This window comes from Lepisosteus oculatus, chromosome 11 (assembly GCF_040954835.1).
Source record: "Lepisosteus oculatus isolate fLepOcu1 chromosome 11, fLepOcu1.hap2, whole genome shotgun sequence".
In the NCBI taxonomy this organism is placed as follows: domain Eukaryota; kingdom Metazoa; phylum Chordata; class Actinopteri; order Semionotiformes; family Lepisosteidae; genus Lepisosteus; species Lepisosteus oculatus.
This window is the reverse complement of record NC_090706.1, coordinates 25,212,895-25,232,663: the sequence shown is the minus strand read 5'-3', so window position 1 is coordinate 25,232,663 and position 19,769 is coordinate 25,212,895. Positions and strand designations below refer to the sequence as shown.

Below are 19,769 nucleotides of genomic sequence, written 5' to 3'. Positions count from 1 at the left end.
AGAATGATGTCATTATTGTGCACTGCACTGGAAAAAAACACTGGAGGAATTGTATTAAAGTCTTTTCCAGTTTGTGTTGGCAAACGTTATTCTACAACAGGCAATTTCGTTCATGGCATTTGTCATTGCCGCTTAGGTATATGTGGGTAATTTTATTTAGACAAGGAAATTGGCTGCAGACAGATTTAGCCATATTACAGAGTCAGAGCCTATTTTTCAAAATACCAATTAGGAAGAACTTGCTCATCGATCAAGAGACCTTTTATATACTGAGTGACACAAATGAATGCAGAAGCTAGTGAACAAGAGTAAGCAAAAGCTTTAGATCACACTGCTCTCTCTGGATAACATATTTGCCCTCTACTGGGCAAAAAAGTTGTTAATGCCATTAATATTTTATTATGCACAGTTAGCGAGGTCAGTTATTTCTGCACTTCATAGATACTGATTTGAAGACGAATTGTACAAAATAAAAGCTTTGTAAGGACAAAATTAATTTTTAAATGTAAAACCACTTTAGGGGACTGATGCCATGAGTGTTTGGGAGCCAGACTTTCTGGATTAACTGCAAAATTAGAGGAGCAGCCTATGTTAGAAGCCTCTGGCACAGAGTGACACAAATAATGTCACTCCACAATCAGTTGACAAGCTGTTTTAACAAAATTTAGAGTGCCAGTTACAGTTAAGTAAGTTAAGTCTTGTGGTTAGCTTAAACAGTTTCTTTCAACCTTCACAAATGTAAACACATTTTGTGGATATTCTTCTTTGGAGATACAGTATGTGTAGAGTATGTTTTGCAGTACAATTTTTTAGCTTTCAAAGACAAGACCATTCCTTTTCATTCAGGTAGGAGGGAGCATGTATGTAAAATCTGTCTCCTTTTCCAGTTGGACTAAGAGAAAAAGGAAACTAAAACCACAACCATTCATTTGCAGGCATTTCTGAAAACTGATACTATTTTGGTCAGGAGAGTGGAAGTACTCTAAGGATTGTTCTCCTCCTGAGCTTTTGATTAAACCTCCATTAAGGGTAAAAACTTGATCATTTGTTGAAGTTAACATTTAAGGAAAAAAACCTGTAAACCTGGTACAGATTAAAGCATTTAATCTTTAATAGTGATCCTGCACATGAATCTATTTGACTATTCAGATACCATTTACATTTTTTTGCTAATTGTAATTCATAATTACTAATATTGTTGAATTATATGGAAAAAATGATTGGTGTATTTGAAAGGTGTTGCACAATAGAACAGTAGCCTGTGAACATCACTGAAAAAAGTAAAGGATTTTAATATTTTAAAATTAAATTCTCCTGGCACAAGACTTAGTAAGAAAATTCAAAGTAAACAGCTACAGTGTTGGAAATTAATTGGCATGTGTGCTAAGCTATACAGTACCTACATATCTTCTGTAATTTAGTGTGAAAACATAATTAAAAGGTAACTTGTTATACATATTGTGTCATGAATTGTAAACACAAACACCAAATAACAAAATAATCATGTGGTAGATTCTTTTAATATAGATCGCATGTTACAAGTATATGTTCAAAGTAATTTCAAAGTCTTGTGTTTGTTACAGTAAGTATATTTTGAGGAAAACTGCAAGGATTAAACATGTTCTGTGTTTGGAGATTAAAAAAAGCGATGTTCCTTGTGACAGGATGAAACTGATGTTTGGAGAAAAAAGGATTTGATGTTGATTATATATGTAGGGGTGGTAATTAAAACAAGGAAAAACTAAATGCCACTTAAAAATGAAAACTATAACTACAGGGACAGCTTCAGTGAAAAAAATGTGTAGCCTTGGGATGGTAGAAATGATCAGAGAGAGAAAGGATAAATGCTATAATGAGAATTAATACCACAGCTAGAGCAAAAAGTAAGACAACATGAAACAGAAATGTTCAATAAACAAATTTCCTCATTTATCGGGTCAGTGAAAAAAAGTGCATTAACTCTGACAGGAAGAGAACATGCATGTAAAACTATTCATGTGCTTAGAAGTGGAAATTGTTTAGAACAGATTTTAAACATTATGCTAAAAATAGACCTAAATCTCTTTGAGTCAAATCTTCCTTTTAGTCAATAATTTAAACGACACATTAAAATACCGTTTGATTTTTTTCCGAAAAAGTTTTTTCTCCCCAGAAATAATTTTATCATCTTCATTTGATACTACTTCTTACTAAGCCCCCCCTCATTTTTTACAATAAGAAGGTGACTTTAAAAAAAAAACACCTCAGCAGTGAACTACGGTACAGCTTGGAAAGGAAGACAGTCAGCAGGATAAACACACAGGCACACAGGGGCAACTTACAGCTTCCTTTTATCCTGGCCAGCATGTCTTTGGAAGGTGAGAGTAAACCAGAAACCACCAACCTTTAAAACCGTTAAAAACACAGACAGGACATATAAACTCCACACAGAAGGCATCCCAGTCTGGACTCAGGACCCAGGAGCTTTGAGGAAACACAGCCAAACACACTGCTACTGTGCTACTTATCCTATATACAGTAGTGTACAGTACATGATAGACAAGATCAGAAACAAAAAGTGATTTTGACAGACATTTCTGCATTCATGATTTTTTTACTCATAAGCTTAAGAGTCACCAAATCACTTTTAACCTATCACTTAAATCTTCCAAATAACACGATGAATTCAACTTAGCAGTGTTTTTATTAATCTGTCTGGGAATATCTGTAGGTCTTTTTCTGTTGGTAACATAGTAGTCTCTTAGGCATGAGAATTACACTTGAAGAATCACTTTCCTAAACAATATCTCACTTCCCCCTGCTCTGGGCTTCTAAAGCATGTTGTAAAATAAGTTGGTAAAAATAGAAGATTAATTACATCTTTAAACCAAGAGAGACCGCATGTTTTCCCACATGACCCAAACACGTCAAATGATTTAACTCAAAATCAGGCCTAAGACAACTTGAATGTTCTGGTTTCTAGATCAAAGACTACGGTTTGACTTATACCTGAGATTATTTCCTGTTTCATTATTCTAAATATAATACAGCCTCTGTGGTATTTGCATACTCTAGCTTCTTTTCATATTTTAGTTCAAAAGGTTATTGGAATGTTAAAGATTTATTATAACATTTTACAGCACTGCTGCTCTTGCTATATAATGGCAAAATAAGAGTAATAGTAGTTTGAATTTTGTAGTTTGTCTTGTTTGCTGGAATGTCTTAGAAACACTGAACAAATGTGTAATTCATTTTTAGTTCTTTTGTGCACAGGTTTAATTTAATAAGCCACTCAACTTTTATGTCAGATTAGCAAATGGGGTTCTGCACAAAGCAACCTTCATTCTATTTTAAAATCCAGAATCGTACTCCTTAGGCTATTGAAATGGCAGGTTTATGAATAGTCTAGGACATCTTATTTTGTTACAAATGCCACCTTAGTCTTTGGAAACAATCCAAATTTTTTAACAGAAAATGTTCCGTTTTATACTAATTAAAGCCAGAGTTCTTAAATATGGATTACTTGAGTATGCTCTGTTTTTTTTTATATGAGATGAGAATACATTGAGGTGAACAGCTACCATAAATGCTGTTATGGATCCATCCCATGTAAGCATTAAAAAGCATTGTCTAATGCTTACAAATGAATTTTTCATGACTGGAATAGGGGGAAGAACAGTCATATGAGAGTTAATGCTGCATCCTCAATACTTCAGAGTCCCAGGTTGGATTCTAACCAGTGATGTATGTCTGTGTGGAGTTTGCATGTTTTCCTTTTGTTCATGTGGACTTTTCTCCACATTCTCTGGAAAAGGTTGGTACCAACTTCATAAAAGATGTGCTGGCTACGTTTGATTAGCTATTCTAAATTGTTGTGTCTTGGTCCTGTGATGGACAAGCACCTTCTTAAGGGAGAAAACAGCTTTTGCCCTGAGTCCTTTACAGCCCCTTGTACCTTTAACTTGAGATGAGGTTTAACTTGCTGAGACCTTCACCAGGATAAGTGACTAGCTTCATAAGTGAAGGAGTGGAGCTGAGTCTTTACGAGTGATCTAACAGACAATCAACAACTCCTCTGAAGCTTGTTTATAGCCTCTTCATAGAATTAATTCAATTATTTTTAACAGTGGATATCAGAAGAGATGTGACAAAATTGACCTTTTTTATAATCAATTTATCTTCCAATTCTCTTACTTTTTCTATTGTTGAACTTGCTATACAGAATAAATTATTTCCTTGCATGAGTTATTTTCTGAGGAACAGATTTTCCTGACATTTTAACCAAAGAACACAAATTGAAATCCTTAAATATACAATGTTAGCAGCAGTACCACAAAGCAAATAATCTAGATTTAATATTTGAGTTTCATATCAGCCCACCTCCCTAGCCACACCAAAGTAAAAGAGCTTGCCCGCTTAACATGAGACTGACACATACCAGTGGAAAATTAGGCCAACTTCTCTTGGTGATTTTTGAAATACTGCAGCCCACAAAACTCAAGCACAGTTTATTTTCATCTCTCTTACCTCTAGTTTGTGTGCAGGTTCTTTTAGACCCTCAATGCTGTAAAAAACCACTGTCAGTGAACTGAAAGATGGGCCTCCTTTGTAATTATATGACCTATGTTCTAATTCCAGGTGGTCCATCTCGATGGGCATCACCTCACTGCGACTGTTGTTGTAAAAATAACAAAGGAGACCGGGAAGGGGAGAGTGGCACCTCCTTCAATGACCTCTCAACATCCAGCTCCGAGAGCCAGTCAGAGGCCAGTTCGCCCCAGGAGACGGTCATCTGCGGACCCGTGACTCGGCAGCCCAACATCCAGACTCTCGACCGGCCGCTGAAAAAGGGCCCAGTGCAGCTTCTCCAGCAGTCCGAGCTGCGCCGGAAGAGCGACCTGCTGAGGACGCTGACCAGCGGCTCCCGGGAGTCCAACGCCTGCAAAAAGAAACCCGCAAAGGAAAAACTGACCATTGAGGAAGAGCTGGAGAAGTGCATCGAGGATTTCCGCAAAATCAAAATTCCCGACAGGTTCCCCGAGAGGAAATACATGTGGCAGTCTGAACTCCTAAGAAAGTACCACCTCTAAACACAGCAAAGAAAGAAAACAAAACAAAAAAAAAGCATATACACATATACATTTAAATGTATATAAGTATGCTACTGCCTCAGACACCGTGTCAAGCTTACATTCTTAGTAATACTTCTCTGTGGATACAGAATGCCTGAATAGCAACTGCATTTTTTCTCACCTTGAAATTACACTCACAGGGTATATTGTTCCACATGAAAGCACAATTTATGGCTTTCATTTATCAGCTTTCTTTAATACAATCTACAGTATGTGTAGCACTAAAGGGCACAATGTATGTGTGCAAGTTTACATGAGGCTTCTCCATATCCCCTTCTACTGCTAACTTCTAACCAACTGTGGGTTCATTTATTCCTATTCTGTTGGTCAACCTATCCTTTAATTGCATGTCAGTGGCAACAAGAAATATGTGACTATTTCAATACCACCATGGTCTATGATAAATGTACATCCTCTATAAATAATTCATCTTGTCCCGACCATGCACTTTCTAAAAATATAAGCTGCTTATGTGAAATTGATGGCTGCTTCATGCTCACTATTTTTGTAGAATGATGAAGAGTGAATTGTAAAAAATGAAAAATATTCGTTATCACAGCCTGGTGTGTGCAATTTGTGTATTTCCATGAGAGCTGGGACAAGCCCTCATTTCAAGTCGTTCAAAAGCCTGCAAGGCAAGCATTTTCCCTTAAAACCTTACCGTGACATTTACAGTATAGCACTTACACTCAGTCACACTAGCAAAGGTATCAAAGACAGGCACTGATGTGCTCAATGTCCTGCACAACCCAGAAGAGCATGTTAACATACAGGTGTCGTCTTGATCATGTAACTGAATCAAATGAAAATAGCCTGGATTTGGTTTGAGTGGGTAGTGGGGCTGCAGTGAGTGAAGGGCAGAGATTGAACATGTGTCATGCTACAGATTAGATGACTAGGATTATTTCTGTCTCTCGTGTATAAAAGGTGCAGGACGGACAAAGCTTAGTTACAAATGTAGACTTTCAGGGAACTGGCTGGGACTCAGGCAAGACTGGAAAAAAGAAATGGAAATATCCAAACCCACGAAGGTAATTTTCAGACACTGCTAAAGCCTAATGTGCTGCTTTTACTGTATTTTAAACGTTGTACAATAAATTACATTTCAGCAATTGTCTAAAAGTGATGGTGCAAACAGAGTGAGATCGTAAGAGTTAGAGTCGAATTTCTATGGACAGCTCAGCTGCATTACGTACCTTAAATGTACAAGAGTACGTACATTACAGGAACCCTGTCAGTGTGATTATTGTTAATGTGATTATTGCTTAGTGTTTCTTATTAGGTTGTAATTCAGATTCCCTCAAGGTGTGCAGAATTAAGTGGCATCACTACAAGTTACTACAATAGCTGATCAGCTAACTGGATCTTATGAGTCTGAAACTCATTGAAATATACAGTATACAAGACACACATACATACTGTATTGTATAGTGTATTATCTAAAAATCTCCCAGAAAGTGATATCATAAAATGGGTTTTTAAAATCCTTGTCATTCCACGTTATAATGTCAATTTTTTTCTGGCTCATCCAGATCGAATAGAAAGGAAGTGCAGAAGGTGGGAATAATGTTGAAAAACTGCTTGTGTGTGGAACAGTAGACTAAAGTTTTTGTTAAAACTGAAAGAATTAGACATTGTTCGCATGGAAAATCAAAGATGTTTTAGAGTTAATCTAATCGGTAAGAAGAAAGCTAGGAGAAGACCACAAAGAAGATCTAAGCATTTATTGATTGAGTGATGTTGAGCTTGTTATACACTTTCCAAAGAATTAAGGATATTTAAATGAATCTAGATGGCTGTCATAAAAATGAACATGGGTTGAAGTGCATTAATATGATATATTCAATGGAGTTTTCTATAACTTTATAAACCACAAGAGCAAAAAGCTAGTGGTTGTTATTAACTTGGTCAAAATTTCAAGAGATATTTATTATCAGTACACAGAATAGGGAGTACTTGCTTCTCTGTTTTATTATAGCAGCTCTTTAAGTGCTGTTCAAGAATTGCACAGGCAGGGGGGTATAGCAACATGTTGTAATGTGAATGCAAAGTAACATAATTCCTGTTAAATTAACAGGCACAAAACTCTATAGGTTTAAGTGATACAAGCACATACCAATGCAAACAAGATTTGGTTATGCCGGACAATTAACCGCAGTCATGATCAACAAACGCAGAAATATGTTTTTTTCTGTCCCCTACACGGTACCATGTTTTGTCTGCAGCCTTAGCTTTCATCACTGTTTTTTCATTAAAAAACGGATCTGCCTTCAGTTTTTGTAGGCCTGCTTTTTCCAGGTTGTTTTTTCACTTGAACCAATATGGCTTCCAAATATTGAAACCACCAAGGGACAAAGAAATTATAGATTTTTGTTTGCCAGAGAGTATACTCCATAGAATATACAGGTATTCCAGCTTATTATTCTTTTCCTGTATATCAGAAAACCCGGTTTTGAAGAGCCAAGTTAAACTACAGGGTAACACTGGTGGTGCAGTGGTAGTGGTAGATTTTGCTCATTCACTCATATTTGATGGCTAGCCTTGCTATATCTTGCTATATCTTGCTATTCTTCATGTTGTAGTGAAACATTTACAAGCACAATAATAGGTCATAATTATAGGTTTTAGCTATGTAATATTAACATTATTTTTATCCAGAATAGTCATACAACCTCAGTTCCATTTAAATGTCTTTGCATCTGCCTGTTTTAAGTTACTGGCTGCAGTCAATGCAGGGAAGAAGCAGATGAAAGCTGTTAAGGTCTTAATGTTTTCATTACAGCAATTATCGACGCTGTGTGCCATTAAAGTATACCCAATTTAATCTGCAAAGTCAGGTTTATGTTAATTTCTGTTCTGTTGTCACCATGTAGTTTACGATTTGAAAGTGCAAGCTGAAATAATGCAACCTTTCCAAAAAGTCTAATGGATAATTGTTCATCCTTTCATTAGCCTTGATGTAATGTTTGTTTTGCTCTTGGATTAGGTGCGTAGGTGAAGGCCCTAATGAAACAGTCTGTGCTGTTACGCCCCAGTAAGCGTCTGATATCAGATCATCTTTCTGATTTATTCTGACTTCAATGAGCAGCCCAAGTAAATCTGGAACCTCACTTAGTTTGAGGAATTTTACATGGACAGAAGCATAGGAAAATACACGTGCCCCCTGTAATACAGAGCATATATATTATTTATATACGAATCTTCTTTGTAAATTTGACTGAAATAATTAAATTTTCAAGTATATTATTTTAATAATACAGTTAATTAAAGAAATTATTTTTAAAGTTTATAATATCTATTTAATTTTGACTTTAAAGCACATTTAGAAATGTAGACTTAAATTTAACTTAAATAACAAGTTAAAAAGTTGACAGATAAGTTTATGTTATAGATTGTTGAATATGTGTCTGTGTGTGTGTGATCCAAAAACATGTTTTTGCTTACCAAAGTTACACACATAGAAAATACCAGGTCTACATCAGAGCTGAATAATTTATAGCTTATTTCATTTCCTCACAGAAAACTAGAACAGCAGTAAATGCATATAGTATACGTATCTGAATACATATATAAAGGGTGATTAGAAAATTGAATATGAAGTTACTTTTAATTCATATATGACATAGATGTGATAAACTTTCATTCTAATCACCCTGTATATACTGTATACACTGTATGGAGAAAGTAAATAATAATTGTACTTTTGTAATTTAAATGTATTCTTTATTCAGAAATTCAGCTAAACACAAGAGTGCTCTCACAACAGTATTGGCAAAGGTGAAAAAAAGCCTCTGTTGCATCTGTATATCTGTATTTGGCTCACTGTGCATTTAATAGTTACAGCTTTAGAAACTGTTATGTGATCACTGTTTTTTGAAAGACACTTTAATTTAATCATCTGCTTAATATAGGGGAAGGTACAATTATTTAATCTCATATATTCAACATTTGTGTGTGTTTTTTATATTTTTATAAATTTAGCTGGACAAATTATTAAATGCCTGTTTAAATGATTATTCTAGTTCTTAACAACAGGTTCTTCCGCCAGACTGGGACACTATTATTTATAAGTGGCTGTTTGTATTGAGCTTTCATTTGCCTTCTTTCTCTGATAGAACTGGAAACCACAAGGGTAACTGCAGTAGAATAAGAAAAAAAACAACTTGTATTAAACTTTGACCAGCACTCACTGAAACGGAAATAAAATTGTTCCATTTTATTAATTTAACAAGGCCCAAAACATTGTTGTGCGCATGTCTAGTGTTGGTATCAGAAATGCTACAGATTCTTAGTCTGTTTCTGTGACAATGTAAAAAAAAAACTTAAAAAATGAAAAGCACAAAATGTGGATTGTGTCTGCTAAAGTTTATGTACAGGTGTAAACTGTTTTGGGTAAAGACAGTACTACTCAGTAGAAATGTCTTTAGATACAATCATAGAAATTTTGAAAATGTCCTGACAATATTAAAAAATAAAGTTTTTATCGTAATAAAAAAAGTTTTTGAGTGATAATTCAATGACAGGACTTCCAATTAACTAAATTCATCTGCCTGTAGGTAATTCATGGATACAGTTGACTTATGGATAAAGATTTTTTAAAAATGCAAAAAAAATGTTTATGGTAACAGAAATAATCACCAAAGAAATTGCATTGTATGCCTAAGATCAATCATTTATGTTCAGTGCTGCTCAATTATCATAGTTACACATTTGATGGAATCACACAGATCTTGGGATTTATTTTCTATTTGATCTAGAGGTTTTTCTCCACCTCTTCACCAAAATCATATTTTCATCTGAAAGAGCGTTTGTGCTGAGTCTCAAAACAGAAAGTGGAAGCTGAAATAGCAGACGCTGGCTGCATTTGGAAAATCATTAGAAGTGATGATTGCAATGTGATTAGTCCTTTAATTGGGAAATGCTGCCATATGGGTTACTGATTAGAGGAAAGAAATCTATTTTTGCTTATACTGTACTCCGGTCAATTGCTACCCTTAAAAGGTATGAGGATCAAAATATATAATAAAAAATGTTGGAAGCAGCAATGTAGGAGGGGAGGGGTAATTTTATTTTACCACTAATGTTTTCAAAAGCAGTGCATTAGTCCAAAGGAGCTGAGAACACAGCCTCCATTTCAAAAGAGTTATTTCCTTTTAAGCTGCACCACAGGAAATAACAGGTTGATTTTAAAGACGGACAGGCATAGGAGGGAGTGATTCTTCGGACCACATTTCTCTTTGTTGCGCATATTAATTCTTCATGAACATGAAGGAGAAAAGACTGACTAGAAATACATACATAATAAAACAAACATTACTTTCAGATGTGGCTATTTTTAGACAATGTAGCCTGTCTCTGTTTTTTGCATTGGTAGAGACCACAGTTAGGTGATACAATAACATGCTGATGATCGTGCTGAAATGTCTGTGGAAATGCAAAAATGCAGTTGATGCTGCAGTACCATATTTATGCACCCTTGTGAATGAGGCTCCCCCGAACATTAATACTGGAAAGAAGAAGCTTTCTCTTCTGTTCTGAGTGTAAAAGCATTTCTCACAAGATTACTTTTTTTTTTGCAAGATCATATATCTGTTATTCCAGTGTGGTATCTAAATTTACTGGTTATCGCAAAAATGATGAAAAATTTCATTTTGTATTTTATCTAGTGTGCTATCAAATTTTATATACAACAGACAGAAAGATGGATGAATAGATAGAGGAGAGGTTAGAGCAGGGGTCTCATTAGCATTTGAGCTTCAGCGGGAAAAAAATAAACAGGTTAATTTCACCCTGAAAATGAATAGCATGGAATTAACCTCACCCAGACTGACAGACAAATAGCTAGATTGATATAATGCATTTTGGCCAAAACAACTGGTGCAAACAACAGTGGGAGAGCAGGATGAGCTTCTTCACTATGTTGAAATGAAATTCATCTAAGTATCAGATATTCTTGACACTTCCATTCCCCTTTTCTTATTGAAAGCCTGGAATACATCAGTTAATGAAGATGAAGTCTGAGCCAGTAGAATACTACCATACAGTTAAATGCGAGAGAATATGACAGCAAATTTGTTCTGAAAATGGGAAGCAGACGACTGTGCTACTCCCCTGAATATCTTCAGACATCTACTTCACATTACTTTTCTGCACATTAGAAACACAATTAACCCTTTTTTTCCTAGTGCTTTATCTTTCTTCAAAAATAAATAAAATGAGAGCATATGATTTTGAATAGAGCAGCAAACCAGAACACAAAGCTGAAGATTTGCATAAATTAATATGCAACCAGTAACTTGCATTGAAGAAAATCCTTAATTTGGTTATGGATTTTCCTTTCACTAAAGACTTTATCTTTAAAGCTCTGAATTTGGAATTAAATTAGAAATACAATCAATTGGGCTTTTTGGGTAATATACAGCACTAGGCTCAAAGCAGCAATAACATGGAATAAAATGACCTTCACATCTGGTAATAGGCTATCTTTGAGAATCCCTGAAGATTTTGTGCAATATTATAATTAGAAATGCTAGCATATTGCAACTTTTTTTGCCAGCAGAGATAAAAGTCTTTTACTGGAACAAACAGATTGTTTAATACAGGTTCAGTGCAGAAAAAATATTATTATGTTTAAACAGCCAAAATTCATCCCTGCCATCCTGCATGTCTCAGAATGCCTAGTAAAATACACATCTTGTTGAGAAGTGTGAATTTCAAACGTACATCAAAGCTAACATTTCTTACAGTTTACCAAGTTCAAAACAATGCATGCATTTGCACGTGGTAATAAGTACTGTATATGTCCTCGAGGGGAAATATCGTTCCAGTTCTTTCTATTTTTCTTTGCTGCAACACACACTACTCTGGGAATTGTTCTTTCCTTGTGCCAGTATGTGAACAAGCTAATAAGATACTTTCACATTGAAAAACTAAATGTGGTGAAAGTAATGTGGAAATGACATTTCAGCCTTAAAAAAATGGACGAATTTACCAGAACTTCAAAACAATGACAACTGATTAATTAGATGAGGCAGCATGCAATGCTCATACATTCACTCATTGTGGACTACATGGGTCTCTCATTCCAAGCTGAAAAAGACTTGTTGAGCAGCAGATGGATTTTGAAGAATGACCAGAACTAATGAGACTCTATTCAACTTTAATAGATACTGCACACCACAGGGACAACCCAGTGGTTAGACAGTTAAATGCTAGAATGTTACAGTTTGATTTGCTTTGTGGAAAGACATAGTTTTTGTATTATTTTTGAGAGAAAACAGAGCTATCCTATAGTAGGTAACTCTTGTGAAGGATAGCTCTTTCTTTCCATAAAAAATATTTAATTAATAATTTTTATGTGATTTCTTTATGGTACTAGAATTAGAGTTAGGTTTGAAGTCGGGGTTAGATAATGAAATTTGTCAGTGGAAGTTTAGCACATATTGGATAGTATGACAGCAAGGGTCATACAAATATACCCTGCACTGTTAAAAACGGCAGCCATATAACCCTGAAAGTCACACTTGGCAGCCCACTGAAGCTAAGCAGGTGTGAGCTTGGTCAATACCTGGATGGGAGATCTCCTGTGAAAAACTAAGTTTGCTGCTGGAAGAGGTGTTCGTGGGGACAGTAGGGGATGCTCACTCTTCGGTCTGTGTAGGTTCTAATGCCTCAGTATAAAAATGGGGACACTATACTGTACAAAGGCACTGGACTTCAGATGAAACATAAAACCAAGGTCCTGTAGTCATTAAAAATCCCAGGGCATTGTTACCCTGGCGTACTGACCAAATTTCCCAATGGCATTTACCAATCATGACCTCCTAATAATCCCCATCTATGAATTGGCTTCATCACTCTGTTCACCTCCCCACTGATAGCTGATGTGTGGTGAGTGTTCTGGTGCACTATGGCTGCAGTCGCATCATCCAGGGGGATGCTGCACATTGGTGGTGATGGAGGGGAGTCCCCATTACCTGTAAAGCGCTTTGAGTGGAGTGTCCAGAAAAGAGCTATATACTGTAAGTGGATGGACTTATTAGTATTATCTTCATTAATCTGACTAATGGGTTGATGTTGCTCATTATGCCTTCCGGTATCTAGGGGCAGCAACATCCTGTTACTGTTACCATAACATTTTGTTTTTTACAGGATCAGGTTGTCAGCCTTGTGCCCAACCTCCAACATGGAGGACATGGCACCTGACGTGGGACATAAACCCACTACCCTGAGATTATGAGTCTCATGCTCTACCAACAGAGCTAGTCAGGGCCAAATCTGATTAAGGTCTCTCCTTATTAACAGCTTTCTGAATCCCATATCCCCACATGCCCCTCATCCCCACAAGGATGCAGCTTTGGTCTGAATGCCAATGTAGATGACAAAGCTTTTGCCTTTACAGCTCTGTGTAATGACCTGATGCTATTTGGAAGGATGGTTGATTCACCAATTAATCAGAATAATGTTTACAGAACTCCTTTTAGGGTTATGATTTTACATATTGATAGAATGCTGTAATACCATTGCTGTTCACCACATAAAGGTTTCACAAGTTGCACTGGAGTTATAGTAAATTGCAGATACCGATTGTTGCGCGGGCATATTTTATCTGATTTAAATTAGTGTCAAATTATTTTTAAACTGTATATTTCCTGCATAATGAGGCTCATGAAAGACCTTGTATTTCCTCCAAGAATTCATGAGACGTTCTGCAAACCTCTGTTCTCTAGCGGACGGACCTTACAGAACAACAACATTTTAAAGCAGTCTAATGTAATTCACTTGTGAAAACAAAGTGATCATTGTAATTGAGCCAACTGAGCAATGCTGTACTGAAGAACTATTTTAAAAAGTAAAAAGTAAAACTATCAAGCTCAATTAATTATTTTTTGCACTTTGTTAGACAACTTAACTCAAACATGTAGGAATCCTGACACTGCAAAATACACCACTTTTAAGAAATTATTAAAGTTCATCAGTTGTTTTTATCTATTCTATAAGTTTACTGAAAAATAAGTTTTTGCGACAATCATTTAATGAACATCCTAGTTGGAGTTTGAACATTGCACATTAAGTTTATTTCAAACATTACAAGACTTTGTATTCCAGGACCTTTCTTGGACAGTTTCTTCTTCAATAATTCAGAAGTTTACCTACATTTCTGCAAAAACAATGAGAAAGAAGACACTTGGTCAGTTTTTGAGAATCTAGAGTTTTAAAGTAAGAGTAGTCTCATCTAAATGCCCAGTTATTTAATAATTAATCTAAAGATATACTGTATTTATCAACAGGTGTCATTTCCAAATAACATAATGAATAAAGTACTGTAAGTTGTATTAAACAATCATAATGACATCTAGAATACTGGTTAAACTACTACTCAAGTAGTCTTCCTTTTGGAAAAAGATTTGTCCTTAAGGCTCAGAAACTTAATATGGGAAACATAAAAAAGAAAAGAGCACAACACACCTTATATGCAAACAGAGATTGTGAGTCTTCAGGCCCTATTTCTTCAAACATCATTAATGGGCTAGAAAATGCAAAAGCTGATGACAAGGGCTTAAAGAGCTTGAGGAGGAGAAAAGAGACGAGTAAGGTTTTCTAAACTGCTGCCTGTCAGGACAGAACAGGGCTGGGAAAAAAGCCATTTTACCTCTGCTTCACAACGAGAGAAAAGCCAAAGCTGCAGTCAACACAGATTAAAGAGTAAACAGCTTAACAGCCTCTTTGTAGAATAGCAAAGCACCAAGGTATCCACTGGAGCTGAAAGTTTAGAACAGCTTGGAATAAATCAGCATCTTGGTGCTGCTGTGACAGTTTGTAAGTATGGGCATAATGGTAACACACTGAGTCAGTTTGACACCATGGTACCCAAAGGTGGCATTCATAAATAAAACATCCACAGAAAATATTCTCAATCGCTTGCAAATATTTACATCATAAGGTATTTATTCCTAATATTTTAAAGCATAAACATACTGGAAAATCTCTCACCGAATATGGAAAAACTGAAGAGGTTCAGTCTCATCCAGTCATTATGCATATTGAGGAAACAAGGTCTCACATGTAAGGGACATAATGAAATACTTTGAAAATGAAAAAAAAAATCTGAAAATGCCACCAAAATTAGCTCATGTTTGATTTATGTTCTGTTTTCAGTAGAAAACAGGGGGGGGGGGGACTGTCAAAATTAAAGCATTACAAAGCTAGTGTTTAAGTGTGACCATCCTGAGCATTGACACAGTCCTGGTCAGTATTAACCAATAGACCTCATCGGCATTAAATAACCTGCTGCAGGATGTTCCGCCACTCTTCTTGTGCAGGCACAGGCAGCTGGACAAGGCTGGTTAACCGAGGTTGCCTCCTGTCAATGGCAGTGGCAAACTAATCCTTCACCAGATCCTCCCACAAGGTTGTGAGGATATGGAACATGCTTCCCAGACATGGCTACAGCTGGAAACTCCAAAGTATACTACTCAAAGCATCAACAAACATAAATGTCCATTATTTAAAATGTAAGTAATATTTTGTATGCACCTAATAAGCTATTGATCTAAAAGTTAGACTTCACATTTTTTGTTGTGCTACTATTACACACAGGCCAGTGGTGGCTTACAGTACATGATTGACCCAGGAGACCTCAACAGTCATAAGTGATCACATTTGTCCCAGGGCCATGCTCACTGTGTCTGTATGTGCTTCCATCCCCCTTTCAATCAGGAACCCAATCTTCCAAATGATCATCCTGGTTTTCCCCTATGTAATCACTGAAACGCCACAGGGAAGGTGCTCTGTTATTGAGCTGCTTGAGGTAGAGTTGGGAGAACAGAACAAACCTGAAACCCCTAGAACCCCTGAAACTTGAGATTAGAGACCCAAAATCCGACTGCATCCCTGGACAACCAGCAGAGATCCAGTGGCGTCTTCCCTGCATCTGCCTGCCTGCCTGCATTATCTTTTTTTCCCTTCAGACTTACTCCCATCCGCCATTAAACAGAGTGTTCTCTGTTCCTCTTCGGCTAATCTCCACCAGCCTGCGGAAAACACAGAGCTCCTGCTATTGGATTTCCAGCCTGATGGTGAGACACGCCTGTCAGTTACAGCAAGCTATGTCATAACAGCATCAGTATACATGGATACATCTATCAGAAGATATGCAAAGGGCTTCAAAACTGCATCAAGCAATAATAAAGGGCACATTCACAAAAGATTCTTCTGCACTTTGTACTTTATCACAGTTGCCTATAAATAGAACCAGGAGATGCTATCAATCAATTATGAGCTACAAAGGCAATCATGGAGTTTCTGCTGGTGTAGAGCGTTAAATTAAAGAAAATTAAAATCCCAGTGAGGTGGTCCCATCATGTTTTTCAGCATACCAAAAATATAAAGAAGTCATAACATTCAACTCAAACTCAAACTGAGTTTCTACTCTGAGGCTCATCTGTGCAGCACAACCTTGATATTTTGTCTTCCACTTAAACTGGCATCTCTATTCATTGATAAAGACAGAGATATTTGAAAGGGTGAGAATGTTATGTGTGAATTATGTCATACTGAATTTGTAATTTGTGGTTTCTGAGTTGATTGGAGTTTTTTTTTATTTAAGCTTAGGCCACAGTATGCCATGCAAAAGTGCTTTATGGAAGCTTCCAATAGTTGTAGTAAAATTCAATAAAAATGCTTCTCTTGTCTATTGTCTTCTGTTTGCAAAATAACTTTGAAGTCATGCTTTTATCTGCAGTGTGAACACCCCAGAGGCATTTTGTATGCTGAGATTTCAGTTATGATTCTTAAATATGGCTGGTGGGTCAACACATTTTTTTCAAATCTGCCTCATATAAAGTGTGTGTGTTCCTCATGCAGCTTGCTCTAATAAGACTGATTTATTAAATTTGCTTTTGGATATCCTTTCCATTTCTCTCACTCCTATTCCCTGTAGGTCCCCCTTCTCTCTTTCATTCAGAATACAATGTTGTTAAAAGTCATAAGAATAATTCCAACAAAATAATAAAATTCCAATAATAATAAAATTTCAAAAATATAGCAAGTTATGAAATGTGATTGGTAAGCGTGCATCAGTTTAACTTTGTGGGTTCTTTAACAATGACCATTAGGACCAGTTTTGTATTTCTGCCTGGCAGACCCCTGTGAAGAAAAATAACACTTAGCTAGAAAAGTTCTTTTCTGTCACATTTAGGTCCAAAGATATGGAATACCCTGCCATTTTCTGTTAGAAAAGTAATAACTCTACAGTATAGCTCAGATATCCCATATTGTTCATGAATATGAATGGCTCTCTAAAAACACCATTGTCGTTGTTGTTATTATTATTATCATCATCATAATCATCTCAGTTGTGGGTACAATAATTGCTGTGGGTATTGGATGTTGTATCTATATGTACAATAATAATTAATATGTTGTGTCTGTGCTGCATTCAAAAATCTGATTAAAATCACATACAAATTTTTGTTGATCCTTTAGAAACAATTCAGTAATCTTATCATGCTTCTTTGAGAATTTCTGCTTTTCACTGGTAGGTGTTTCGAAACAATGTCAAGTCTTACTGTATTACTTAGCCCGATGAAGTCAGTTGTCCCTGTAGATTTCAATCTGCATTTCTCCAATCCAGCTTTCTCTGGTAGACAGTCTGCTTCTTCCTTGATATATTATTTATATTGGCATCAGTAATATTTACTGCAGGCTGCTCATAATGGACCTGACATACCAATGGTTCTTGTCAAGAGACCAAAGTCCCAGACAACTAGACTTCCACTATAAACAATGGTGCCTCAGCGTTTATTATATGAGTCCCCAAAGGACCTATTCTTCCACACTTATTTCACTCCCCCGCTGATGGAGAAGAATGCATCACCGGTGAGTGAAATGCATTCTTTCCTTCCAGCTTTTATCATCAATTCATAACTACAGGAATCTGCTCAGATTAAACCTCTAATCTTTGATGATCTGGAAGAGCTGCATGCTGCATTATGACATGCGCTCTTCATATGCTGTGGAAATGTAAGAGCTGAGTTGGCAATATAAGGTCTTTCTAAAGATTGGAACAGCAGGAATGAATACAGGACTACAAGTGGGCACCTAGGCTCAAAAAGAAAGGTCACTACCCCTTTTTCTTTAGTGAAAGACCTGACAACCCAGTGATTTTAGGCCATCATTACCGATACAGGAATTGTTCCTCTTATACCTCTGACAGTATCTGAAAAGAAAATAGATATGCCCGTCCAAAGTGTAATTGCAGAAGTGAATAAGGCTTTCAGTTGTACCTGAACTTGGAGGGGAAGTACCAGTGCATGATTATAGACCAGCTGTTGGATCCAAACAGTGGTTCTTGGGGATCCCTGTAGTGTGGGACTCACAGCACAAGGTCAGTTCAATGTAATTGCAGTCCATTAATCCCCCACAAAGACTTCAACTTATTGTCTTTTGCTCAATTTGTTTGCAAAAATGTATATTTGTTCAAAAACAATTATTCTGCAGCACAGATTCTTAATATGCTAATGCCTGTTGGCAGTTTAAATGCATGACATATTGTACAGTTGTTAAATTAAACCCCAGCGCTCGAACTCTGAATGTTACATTAAAAAAAATAACCAACTGGAAATTCAGGAGTGTAGAAGATGCTACCCAGCCATGTTGTTTAAGCTGATAGCCTGGACTTTTATTAATATAAAATCTGGATGAGATCCTTGGTTCAATTAGTTTCTAATTACCATAGAGGATAGGTGGGCTTAATGGCTTTCACTAATTTTTTTTACCTTTCTTATGTTTGTAACAGTCATGTCTAAGCAGGGATTCTAAACTGAAAGTAGTGAAAGTTAGACACAAAATAAATGTGACAGCTTATATTAAGAGATACAGCACATAAACTCTACTGCAAGTCAGAACATGCATCTTTCTTTACAAAAATCTACTGCACACAAAGAACCATAAGCCTTTTCTACTTCAAGATGCCCACTAAAATGCAATAAAAATAAAAAGGAGTCGGGGCACTAGTGTTCAAGACACAAAAGCTGTAAAACTGATTCGGCATATTAATGAATGTTTATGCACCTCAAGGAAAGTATCCTTGGCATTTGTTTTTGATGCACTACTGACATTAAAGTAGCCCTATCCCACACTACACACAAACCCCGACATATCATTGATACTTTACATTTTAAGTTCAAATTTCCATGAAGATCAATATAAAATATAGCTGAAGTGCACCAGACCTGGCCTGTGAACCTTCTTTGACTCTTTGCAGAGGATCAATAGAGAGCACTGTCTTGACCAATTCACAACATCACAAGAGACAATACATTTTCAACCACAAAGTAAGGTCCTGTTCTGTGCCTATGTTTTGCCAGCTTGGATATCTTTTTGTCCTTGCATTTTCTTAGAAGAAAATGCCTGTTATGCATTATATGTTTGCGAGACGATTTTGCAGAAGATCCTTGCACAAGCACAGTGGTTGAATGTGATAATAAAGAGTCTGCCTCACACATGAATCTGATCTGGGTTTCTTCCAGCAGCAGAAACAGATCTGCTTGGCTGATTTAATTAAAGCTAAAGAGATATTGGTGCTGTGTTTGGAGCATCCCTGTTCTTTCACCTGGCTTCTCTGGATCCTCTCCTGTCTTGTCATTATAGACACAC

General features: G+C 36.4%; 1 protein-coding gene across 3 annotated transcripts in view; it reads left to right on the top strand.

Annotated features, from left to right (window-relative positions):
* The window catches only part of kctd16b (potassium channel tetramerization domain containing 16b), a 123,163-nt gene that overhangs the window by 55,788 nt on the left and 47,606 nt on the right, over positions 1-19,769 (top strand). Inside the window, exon 2 of one of the 3 annotated variants that reach the window (XM_006631798.3) lies at positions 4,618-9,588. The exons of 1 other annotated variant lie outside the window; for it this stretch is intronic. In XM_006631798.3, coding sequence (XP_006631861.1) covers positions 4,618-5,069 — 452 coding nt within the window. In that variant the 3' untranslated portion in view covers positions 5,070-9,588. Of the gene's footprint in view, positions 1-4,617; positions 9,589-19,769 lie in introns of those variants that run through there. One more of the 3 variants, XM_015349629.2, reaches the window with a different exon arrangement.